General features: G+C 38.4%; 1 protein-coding gene across 7 annotated transcripts in view; it reads left to right on the forward strand.

Annotated features, from left to right (window-relative positions):
• atp8a2 (ATPase phospholipid transporting 8A2) overlaps nt 1-12,582 on the forward strand; it is a 253,872-nt gene that overhangs the window by 196,353 nt on the left and 44,937 nt on the right. For all 7 annotated transcript variants that reach the window (XM_034169258.1, XM_034169266.1, XM_034169287.1 and 4 more), the window contains one exon: nt 11,483-11,655. In XM_034169258.1, the coding sequence (XP_034025149.1) occupies nt 11,483-11,655 (173 nt within the window). The remainder of the gene's footprint in view (nt 1-11,482; nt 11,656-12,582) is intronic.

Here is a 12,582-nt window from a genome sequence, read left to right on the forward strand (position 1 = left end):
CCATGAAAGGTGAACCGTGTTATAGGGAGGGACCACTGTATATATATATATATCTTCTTTGTCTTTCGGCTGTTCCTATTAGGGGTTGCCACAGCAGATCAATCGTTTCCATCTCACCCTATCCTCTGTATCTTCCTCTTCTTCGTCGTCTTCGCCCAGCAGTAGCCCAATTTCTGGAAGCTTAAATAGCTTCTTACTGAGAACGCAACTTTGACTAAGGAACATTTTTTATGTTTTTTTTTTTTTCTTTGTGTACGTATGCATTCTGAGTGCCCTTCTAATTTGCAGATGTATCTTCCTTTGCTGATCCATACAGGAAATCTTACAGCTGTCACTTCTGTAACAACCCACCTCATGTTCCACTTCATGCCTCGTTCACACCACTACTTCCAGATCTGTAACCACCTCCTGTGTGTAGACGAACATATGCCATGTGACGGGAAAACTATGTAGAGAGTGTAAAGTGTAGGAACAGGCAACAAATTGTATTTATCTTCATGAAAGTTCACAAGTGTGGCTGAGCAGAGTCAGTGTATGTGTTTATTGTACTTCTTGCATGAGATGGTCGGTCTGGAAAGGGAGAGCAGGAATTCAACCAAAACACTTGAGGCCAATGAGTGAGTGGTAATATGATCTCCTTTTGGTGCAGTTCCTCATCCAAACAAACCTCGTGAGCAGTGCCTCATGGATAAACGGTTTGCGACTGGTGAAGCTGTGACATGAGCCATCTGTCACCTTCAGATCACACGCCACACACAGACTGCCACCAGTATTTGTCCGTCTCCTTCTGTTTACTCAGTACTGCCCAGCACGCTAGAATACTGCCGTTGACATTTTTATTTTGTCTTCTTTCCGCTACGTTTGCAGTGGCACACGGTCACACCAATCAACTTGATTTGCCTGAATATACGTTGCATGTAACTTTCTCACAGTCCCCTCTGTTGTGGTCACGCCATCCACATCATTTCTTACACAAACGTCTCTCTTCCTCGTTAATCATCTTCTTTCTGGTATTTGTAATTTATAATGTTTTTTCTGCCGTCAGGCCTCCCACCGTTAACGTCTGCATGTGTTTCTGTGTCTCTAGCTGCGGCAGCAGAGGATGTGGGTGTTTACACAGATGCACAGTCTGATAATTAAACGGTATATTAAATCTCACTGGTGACAGAATCTACACTTCGGATATGACCGTGCCTTTCTCCACCTCTCTCTCAACTCTTCTGTGTTCTCAGGGGTGTTACCAGAATTTACTGATTTTTGTGGGGGGAGTTGACAAGTTGACCTTGTACCAAAACTCAGAACATGTTTGTCTGCCTCACCAAGGACAGTGCTGGTCCAAGGAACCTTTTGAGTCAATGTGTCCATCTGTCTGTGTGCAATGATATCTTGACAGAGATGTTGTTAGCACAGCAGATAACTAAAACAATCATTCAGTTTGTGATAAAAGCATGAAATGTGGTAAACATATTCTAAATTAACTAATGTTTATTTTCAGATATGGAGACATCCTGGAGCTGACCTCTAATGAGCTACAGGGGTCAATAAAGAATTACATAGGGGTCAAAATTTAAAAATGCTTCAGTCATGTTGAAAACTATACCACAGTATTTGTGTGATCATAAGAATTCCAAAAAGGTGTAGTTCGGACTATCTATGACTGAATGTTCTGGAGTTATGGGGTAAAAACAGCAAAAAAGGTGACAAAGGTCAGTTTCAGTTTGTACAGGGGTAAAAAATTAAAGTTACTTCAGTTTTGGTAAAAAGTGATTCAGATTATTGGTTGATCGAATAGGATTAATAAATGGAATAGTTCTGTCTACATTGAATGCTTGGTCTCCAAAGTAAGGGTCAAAAAAGGTTGACGTCCATTGGATTCTATGACATGTGACATATGTTTCCCAGAACATGATAACTAAGCATGACACATGGTGCAAACTATTCATTTTTAAAATGCTATTAACTCAACCAATAATTTGCATCATTTTTTTTTTTTTTTTTTTACCAAAATTGGAGCAAATTTAACTTTTGACCCCTGGACAAACTGAAACTCACCTTTGTCACCATTTTTGCTGTTTTTACCCCATAACTCCATGGAATTCAGTCATAGATACTCCAAACTATAGCTTTTCAGAATCTTTATGATCAGATAAATAATGTGGTATAGTTTTCAACATGATTGGAGCATTTTTAAATTTTGACCCCTGTGTAATCTTTATTGACCCCTGCAGCTCATTAGAGGTTAGCTCCAGGATGTCTCCATATCTGAAAATAAACATTAGTTAATTTGGAATATGTGTGCCAAATTTCATGTTTTTATCACAAACTGAACGATTGTTATGGAAACTTTAGCTAAGCTGCACCACTTTGTAGGTCAAACATGATACCTAAGATGGCCTCACTAAAACTTCAGGCTAGATTAATTTTTTTTGGTGTTTTTCTGTCTTAAATGTTTCCACCGGGGGGGCTAAATCTACAATTTCGTGTATCAATGTGAAACCTGGTACCCAGAGTCACCTCACTAAAACCTCGGACTAGTTATGTTGGGTGCATTTGTATTGTAATTGTGGCCACCAGGGGACTGAAAATATGTGTATGAGATATTTAGACAAAGACTGTGTATTAAGGTGAATCTGGGAACACAAGATCTTCTCACTACGGCCTCGGACCAATTCGACGTTCGATACATTTTCATTGTAATTGTAAACAGTCATGGAAACCTTGTGGAGGCAGTGTGTTGACAAACATTTCATGTATCAAGGTGAAACATGATACACAAGGTCACTGCACTAAAATGTCAGGCAAATTCATCATTGGGCAATTTTTATTTTTTATTTTTTACTAGTTTTGACCACCGGAGGTTACATTCACAGCTGCAAATCAAAAGAAATAGCCTTTTTTCTTTAGACAGTTACACCTATACATCACATCTTAAAACATGTTAGTAGAAATATGTTTACACACTGAATCTCCAAATGAAAATCAATGCAAGTTATATTAAAATATTTTTCATACAAGTATGTGTCTTAAATGATAATCTGTGGCCTATAAATTATTCCTTATTCACAACAAAAAATGTATTTTTTTCTGCCACATCGTGAGTTTGAATGCTTTAGAATGAGCTGAATAGAGTCAGATTTTTCTCTCTTGAACAAGCGATTCTTTCTGTTTTAATGGATATTGTTGTTTTAATCCAGAACACTGCTGGACTCTGCTTTAAGCGTGAAATTGGGCCATACAGGGCACTTGTTCATATAGAGGGTTTTCAATTACGTGACCGATTTGCTGCAGGACAGGTGCCGTCTCCATTCTGGATTACAAGGAGCCTGGCGCGTGATAGAAAAATGGAGAGAATGTCCGGTTATTACAATGCTTTAAATCCTCGAGATAAAGGTATTTATCGTGATAGATGTGTAGCAGTTGGTTCAGTGGATCCGTATCTTATACCAGATAGTGAATTTAGTGGTGATGTAATGAACTGGCCGACAGTGTCACACTGCGATATTGTGAACTAGGAAGCTGCCGACCAGGTCAGCCTCGCCGGCCTCCTGCAGAGCATCACAGCGGAGCTCTGAAAGCGGAGGTTGTCTTGAAGTCCTGAGCGATTTCTCTCACCAGGCGCTAGAAGGGCAGCTTGCGGATCAGCAGCTCTGTGCTCGAGGACCACAATGTAAATAAGCATCCGTATTGGAAGTGTTCTTGTGTTATCCTCGGCAGTATTTATATGTATTCTTATATAATTTTATGGCCGAATAAAATAAAATAAAATTCTGGGAGCAGTGGATTTCTGGTAGCGGCGGATCTCTCTCAGCTCCACGGTGCTGTGAGGCTTCTTCACACCAACGTTGAAGCTTCTGCAATTGTTCGCCAAATGCACGTAGTGTAACACAGCGGCCACCACGTGGTAATCCAGAATGGCCGCAGGACACAAAATGACGTGACCGATACGTCACATGAAAACCCTCTATACAAATCTTGTTGCTGTTGTATTATGTGTTTGTGAAACTGTTACACAGACTGCGCACATGCCTGTACAGAGGTGCTCTGAATACAAATGCCCACATTTTCCACTCTTCATTAGTAAAGTGTGCTATGATGCGCACATAATTATTTGCAGCCATAAATCGTAAAGGTGATGTGTTCTCTTCATTAGCCTGAAGCACTGGTGAAAGCACACAATCGTGCATAAAGTGGTGGGTCACACTTTCCCATTTAAATGAATTGTAAAGTGAGTCCAAACTTTTGACAGGTAGTGTATATGATATTCATGTACGGTACATTTTACACATATACATACCAGTACTGAAGATATATTGGAGCAGAGTTCTACAACTTATTTTGAAGTGCTAAATGTTTTGTAATTACGGAAGCATATTGCATTCACTGGATAAAAAAATTAAACCACTGATCTCGTAATTACAAGAAAAGATCTCATAATTACAAGATCAGGATCTCATAAGTACGAGAAAAGATCTCGTTATTTTGATGTCAGGATCTCGTAAATATGAGATATTTTCTCGTAATTATGAGATTAGTGGTCTGATTTATTTATTTTTTATCCAGTGAATGCAATACGCTTCCATATGTAATAAAGGCTAAAAATGATTTGTTTCAAAGAGAACAAGCTCACAAAATGGCAAACTAATTGGTCATATGTTTTGTATGTTGGTGGTAGTAACTCTTTCTTGTGATGAAACACCTGAATTAACAAACTTGTCAATGTTTGTACATGTAATTGACAAATATGATACATTTTTTATTACAATTTTCTGGCCTTGAAAGCGTTGGACCAGAATTTTCATTCATGCACATCTTCATGTGGTGTCCATGAAGTAAAATAATTATAGTCAAGAGATAATTTAACTTTTAAATTAATTAATGCACCATGCTGTGTGATCCTGACTTCATAAGCACAACTCCTCCTAAACTGCTTCATGGATTTCAATGATACCACGTCACACAATAATATCACATTATGTGAACACGTGACATGAGGTACAATAACTGTGGTCTCACATCTTCAAGTGGAGATAATTGGACGTTTATTAGAGATACATGTAGATTTTGACCAGTTTGTGAATTTAGTTATTTCACCATAAAAGATTTGCTGCCAACGATATACAGTAGTGTTCAGAATAATAGTGGTGCTATGTGACTAAAAAGATTAATCCAGGTTTTGAGTATATTTCTTATTGTTACATGGGAAACAAGGTACCAGCAAATTCAGTAGATTCTCACAAATCCAACAAGACCAAGCATTCATGATATGCACACTCTTAAGGCTATAAAATTGGGCTATTAGTTTAAAAAAGTAGAAAAGGGGGTGTTCACAATAATAGTAGCATCTGCTGTTGACGCTACAAACTCAAAACTATTATGTTCAAACTGCTTTTTTAGCAATCCTATGAATCACTAAACTAGTATTTAGTCATATAACCACAGTTTTTCATGATTTCTTCACATCTGTGTGGCATTAATTTTGTTGGTTTGGGACCAAGATTTTGCTCATTTACTAGTGTGCTTGGGGTCATTGTCTTGTTGAAACACCCATTTCAAGGGCATGTCCTCTTCAGCATAAGGCAACATGACCTCTTCAAGTATTTTGACATATCCAAACTGATCCATGATACCTGGTATGCGATATATAGGCCCAACACCATAGTAGGAGAAACATGCCCATATCATGATGCTTGCACAACCATGCTTCACTGTCTTCACTGTGAACTGTGGCTTGAATTCAGAGTTTGGGGGTCATCTCACAAACTGTCTGCGGCCATTGGACCCAAAAAGAACAATTTTACTCTCATCAGTCCACAAAATATTCCTCCATTTCTCTTTAGGCCAGTTGATGTGTTCTTTGGAAAATTGTAACCTCTTCTGCACATCTCTTTTATTTAACAGAGGGACTTTGCGGGGGATTCTTGCAAATAAATTAGCTTCACACAGGCGTCTTCTAACTGTCACAGCACTTACAGGTAACTCCAGACTGTCTTTGATCATCCTGGAGCTGATCAATGGGTGAGCCTTTGCCATTCTGGTTATTCTTCTATCCATTTTGATGGTTGTTTTCCTTTTTCTTCCACGCGTCTCTGTTTTTTTTTGTCCATTTTAAAGCATTGGAGATCATTGTAGATGAACAGCCTATAATTTTTTGCACCTGCGTATAAGTTTCCCCCTCTCCAATCAACTTTTTAATCAAACTACGCTGTTCTTCTGAACAATGTCTTGAACGTCCCATTTTCCTCAGGCTTTCAAAGAGAAAAGCATGTTCAACAGGTGCTGGCTTCATCCTTAAATAGGGGACACCTGATTCACACCTGTTTGTTCCACAAAAAAAAGACGAATTCACTGACTGAATGCCACACTACTATTATTGTGAACACCCCCTTTTCTACTTTTTTTACTAATAGCCCCATTTCATAGCCTTAAGAGTGTGCATATCATGAATGCTTGGTCTTGTTGGATTTGTGAGAATCTACTGAATCTACTGGTCCCTTGTTTCCCATGTAACAATAAGAAATATACTCAAAACCTGGATTAATCTTTTTAGTCACATAGCACTACTATTATTCTAAACACTACTGTATGTAATGTATGCAAGCAACTATAATGGCAGAGTTGTTGGTATCATTTTGTGAGCTTGTTCACATTGCTCCAGTTTTACTCTGCCATTTTTGCTTTGGCATGAACTACTGATTGCTGTTTGAGTGGAGATTGTGATCTGGAAGAATTTAGCTTTTGGCTTTCTTTCATCTTTTGCATTCACATACATATGTGTGAGTTTGCCTGTGTATTTTAAGTATGCAACGAGAGAGGGCACCTGCAACATCTCAACCTGCTTTGCTGCCTGTCCCATTTTCAAATGTAGACCTGCTAAAATTCTCCCCAGAAGGGCCTGTGAACATTCTTTATATAGTGTTTGTGTTTGAGACTTTTATCCTCCTCCCAATTTGGATCCATATGAAAACTAAACATTTAGTTTGGAACAAAGAAATGCTTGCTCATGAGCTCTGTCACATTGCAAATGGTGCAAATAAAAGAATTCCGCTACCACTACCTACCAACACACACACATTTTGGGAACAACTGTCTTGGTGTGTGTGTGTGTGTATATACTTGGTTTTATGGCAGTTTGGGATATTTTTATGGTAATACACCTTCAATATCAGGATATTCGAAAACATGAGGACATTTTCCACGTCCTCATTTTTCTTAGACCCTTCAACATGCAACTAGACCAAAAATCTCAGATGTCCTAAAATATCACAATTTTTACCTCCGCCAAGGAGGTTATGTTTTCGGTCGCGTTTGTTTGTTTGTCTGTCTGTTTGTCAGCAGGATAACTCAAAATGTTTTGAACGGATTTTGATGAAATTTTGTGGAGTGGTTGGAAATGACAAGAGGAACAAGTGATTAAATTTTAGTGGTGATCCGGATCACGATCTGGATCCCGATGCTAACATGTTAGCATGTCTATGGAATTTTCAATGTTAAAAGTTTGCATTAAGCAGTTGCAGCTGTCATCACGTTCGGGTGCATTTGTTTTCAAATTGTAATATCTCTTAAATTTATTTTTGTTTATATATTAATAATCTAATGATTATTATATACAATTTTAGAGAAAAAGACAAAAAGAAATAGATCACTGTGCCAAGGAGGGAATCTCTTTAGGGTCAGTGACCCTATGGCCTTATTTAGAGAAGTGTTTCATAAATGTTAAAAAATTCATATATTTGCAGTTTAGTTGAATAATAAGTTGAATTTTGTCTCTTATTTGTTTTTGTCTATAAGCATATGCAATATCAATATCAGTGCTCAGATGACAGTAGCTTCTGGGAAAGGTGCAAGTTGCAATAAACTGTGATGCCAAGCGCTAAGGATACATGCTGTCCAGTCACAGCAGATGAAACTTTTTTTACTACTGAGCAAACATCATTGTTAGACTTTTTTAGGTTTAATGATTCCACGGCGTGTAGATGTTATGGCGTCAGTGACCCCATGGCCTTGGCGGAGGTTTGCAGTCTCTGCTTCTAGTTGGAAAATAAGCTTGTAATTGTGTTCATCATTTGTGCTCATCTTCACTTTTACCGCCAAGTGGCTAGTGTTGGAACTTAACACACTTTTCAGACACTTTCAGTGTGATGTTATTGTACTCATAAGTCATATAACCCTGACAGTGTCCTCATATGTAGCATAAAAATCAGGTTTGACCAAAATGTAGCCCTAGCCAAAATCTCAACAGATGGACATATTCCTGTAAGCATGGGTCATAATGAGTTTGAATTTGATTCCCAGGCCTCTAGGGCCTTGGGAAAGTCATGTTCCCATTTTTCACATTTTTGTCATACGTCCTGATATGTCATGAAAACGTGTGTGTGTTGACAAATAAGCGATTTGTTGCTGTAGGATTTATTTTTTTATGTATAACATTACAGTTAACATTAATTTTGATTTATTTTGAAGATTATTTATATGTTTTTATACAGTAGTTATATAGTTTTGTGTGTGTTTTTACTGTTTTGAACAGCTTTTGGGCTGGAAATCATTAGCTGTGTCTGGCAACACTGATGATGATCATGCTTGAACACTACTAACAGAAAATGGACAAGTTTGTGAGAAATAAACAGAAAAAGAGAAAAAATAGGCACAATGCATGTCACTGTGAATGATTCCACTGTAAAGGTGATTTGTCACTTTATTTTTTATTGTCAATAAGAAATTGTAGTTTTGTATAAATTGCAATATTAAAAATAAATTTTGAAAGAAATATTAAACAAAAATTCTAGACGAGATTGGAAGCAAAAGGCATATGTGTTCATTGGGTGGGGTGTTCAGATATAATACTAAGAGAACCACTGAACTAAGGTTTCCAAACTTAGGATGCAATTTAGTGTGATAAAGAAGGGAAGCTGTACAGGAAGGCATTTTTCTTTGGTCTCATGTTTGCACTCTTTGACAAGGTGTTAATGGATCATATTGGACGTTTGTGAGCTGGTTCTTTTTATTAAGACAACCCTCTTTTGTCAGAAGGATGTAGTTAGGTCTAGACTTGCTGTACTTTCCGCCTGTTGGCTTTAAACACAAACTAGTGTTTTATTCTAGTTACCATTTTAATCTTCCACAGCCCCTTGCACTTAGCCTGGTTATTATCCTGGGTTATCCTAAAGCTTTGACCTGCTGTGACAAGTCACCGTGGCATGTTCGCGCCTCACTGCTTGGTTTGTGGACCGTACGCTCGCGTCACTGGGCTGAGTTTCACAGGATCGGAGCCGACACAGAAAGTTGCCCAAGACTTCAAACACTTTCCACCCAAAATATGTTTCATGTGCAGGGTTTTTACGCAGTCACTTTCAATTATGGGATGCTTACATTGTGTTATGCTGGTGAGGCTTTTTATGTCCACTTTTTTGTGATGAGGACAACATGACATTTTCTCACAGACCCATCTCATGCACATGGGTGTGTACATGCAAATGCACACTCGTACATGTAGGAAAATGTTTTACCCCTCTATAAAAGCACATGCACAGAAGCTGTGAGTTTCAGAACCCTGACAACCTGTAATCTCCTTTAATCCTTTCATTATGTTTTTGTTTTCCTTTCCTTTGTTTTGGGAAAAAGATGAATGCAAACAGGAATTCTGGAATACAAAGAAAAACACAGCCGAAGGCTGACAAAACAAGCAAAGGGAATTGGGGGGAAGAGGAGATCACACGCGTGCTTCGCTAGCCTCCCTCTCCCCCCAACACTTTATTATTATTTGTAAAGTGCTTTGAGCGTGTGATGCAGCTGGAAAAAGATGGAAAAGCGCTATATAAATCAGTCCATTTACCATTTAGCATTTCTCTACAGTTCACTGAGGTGTCTCAGTGCTGACAGCTGCCTGTAACCATAGACTGTGCATCTGTGTGTGTTTGCACACACACACACACACACACATATATATATATGCAAACAACAATTTGTGTGTGAGTAGTTTATGGCGACATGTTTAGTACTGTTGCATTTGTTTCCAGAAACAAGTTGTTTTGAGGCATTTAATTTTGCATCGTTTTAGTTTTTATGATTTGTATGATGTTGTAGATGTTGTATGACGAGATGTAGAACCCGAAATATTGAAAATGTTTCCCTGTTAATTGATCTCATGAAAAACCTAGACTTTAGTTCTGAGCTTGATTCAGAGCAGCCCCTTCTCCTTTTGCCCCACTGGCAACAATTGTTCAATTGTATCACTGTCATTTTCTACTCACAATAAAAAATCTCAAATGTACTAACTCAACTTTTTCCACTTATTAAAAAAAAATCTGGGCATAAACGGGTTAAGTCTTGATCCAAAACAATCACACACCTATGCACGTCAGTTCCTAGCTTTGTAAGTGCTCTTCTGAAATGGTGTGTAATAAAAAGGTTTTTAGTTATCGCCTAATTCATCAGCCCAAACTTACAATCAACCAGATTTGCATTAAAATATCGACTGGCAACACAAGGCACAAATGATGCATTATTGCATGCCAAAATAAACACATTGATGCTTTGTAACGTCACATTTCTGTGGAAATCAAAGGTGCATGGGATCTTACTGGTAGCTTATAGCGTGCTGGTTCTACCACATGGAATTCATTAGGTCTCTGTGGGATGTTTATTATGTTTCTCTCTCTTTTAATCGTTGTTCCTCTGTTATCAAGAGCCCCATCAAAACTGCCCCAAACTACAGTACTGACCTGAAGGCAAACTAGCATGAGCATAAATGCACACTTTGCTGTTTTAAACAAGTGATTAATTTTTCTTTTTCCCATTTGCTCTCTGATTTATCGTTGTCTCACCAGGATTTCAGTGTTAATATCAGGCTTGAATAAACCACATAGCCCTCAGTGCAACTGCATGTTTTCTTTTATTCTGCTGCAGTCATGAACTTTATATTGGCATTTTTAATTGTATGTACACAGAAGCACAGTCTTTCCTCAGATGAAAGCAGCAGCAGCAGTCTGTGTAACTATGAGCATGTGTCTTCCATTTGCCACCAGTGGTTTTGACCTTTCAACAAATTGGTCTGTGTTTTGGGTTGTTACCACTTTGTTGGGCCCACAATGTCCTCACACAAAGATAAAACCATATGATGCACTCACTTGAAAGAACTGCTGCCTGATCACGGCAGTTTGGGAAAAAATACTTGATTTTTAGGGTGAGATTTTCTGAGATTAGTGTGTGGATTAGGATGTAAGATTGCTTGCCGTTAGCAGTGATATTAACAGACATGTTTTTGTTGCAGCTCAACAACATTTCCTCATCTATTAAGTCGTCGCATGCTTTAATGCATTTGTTGTGGATATGTTTGCAATTTGACCTCACAGGAGGGGGAATGTTGGAGATGAAGGTCATTAAATTTGGAATTGTGAAATGCAGTTTGATGAAAAAATACAGTCAGCCTTCCCTACTTGAAGACACTTAAACAGTCTCTTCATGCTGTGTGTTTGTCTCCTTACAGGCTACTCGCGCCACACTGACAACTCACTGTTTATCTCTGGGCGACTCTCTAAAGAAGGAAAATGAGTTGGCACTGATCATCGATGGCCAGACATTGAAATACGCCCTGTCCTTTGAGCTCCGCCAGGCCTTCCTTGATTTGGCGCTGTCCTGCAAAGCTGTCATCTGCTGCAGGTGATGAAAAATCATTTATTCATCATACATATTGGGGTGTAACAATTAACAGATACAAACCAAAAATCTATTTTAAAGTAATAGATGCAACTACATCGACTTAATGCTGTTGACTCTGTTATTAATGTTATCAATCTTTTAAGCTTGCTTTGCTACTTAACCTTCTTCAAACTGCCATAAAAGTACAAAGATTAGCGTGAGGCTCTTGCGAGACTGGTCACAAGAACGTTACCTTTGTGAGGTAAAAACAAAATCAACATGTCCAATAGTAGTACGCTGTATAATCGGCATATGTACCTGGTTTACATTTAGTTAATAGCGTCATACCAATTGGGTGGCTTAGTGGTTAACACTGTTGCCACAACCTGGATCACTTCCCGATTGGTCCTTTCTGTGTGGAGTTTGCATGGTCTCCCTGTGTTCACGTGGGTTCACTCTGGACACTCCAGCTTCCTCTCATCTCCAAAGACATGCAGGTTAGGTGAAATGGGAACTTTAAATTAGATGTGTGTGTGATTGTGAATGTGTTTCTGTCTGTATGTGGCCCTGCAATAGACTGGCGCCCTGTCCAGGTTGTACTGCTGCCTTTCATCCTATGACTGATGGGATAGGCTCCAGCACAAATCATTCCACAACAAAAAGTATCATTGTGAATTGTATCATAGCCCATTTAGCCTTATTGTCCCCGGAAGGGACAATAAAGTATTGTATCGTATCATATACATTTTATATTATACACGAAAGATGTAAGCCTCTTGTATACACCCCAACATTTGGTTTGTTACTGGTTGCTTCATCATAACACTAATGAAGACATGTAACATGCTTTTTTCAGGTCTTATTTCGTTTGTTATTTAAATTTTCATTTGGAATAAATTGCATTGTATGAATTTTATTAGTCCATTAAGTTAAACATATTTAAATTGT

The sequence above is a fragment of the Thalassophryne amazonica genome, chromosome 1, assembly GCF_902500255.1.
Source record: "Thalassophryne amazonica chromosome 1, fThaAma1.1, whole genome shotgun sequence".
In the NCBI taxonomy this organism is placed as follows: Eukaryota; Metazoa; Chordata; class Actinopteri; order Batrachoidiformes; family Batrachoididae; genus Thalassophryne; species Thalassophryne amazonica.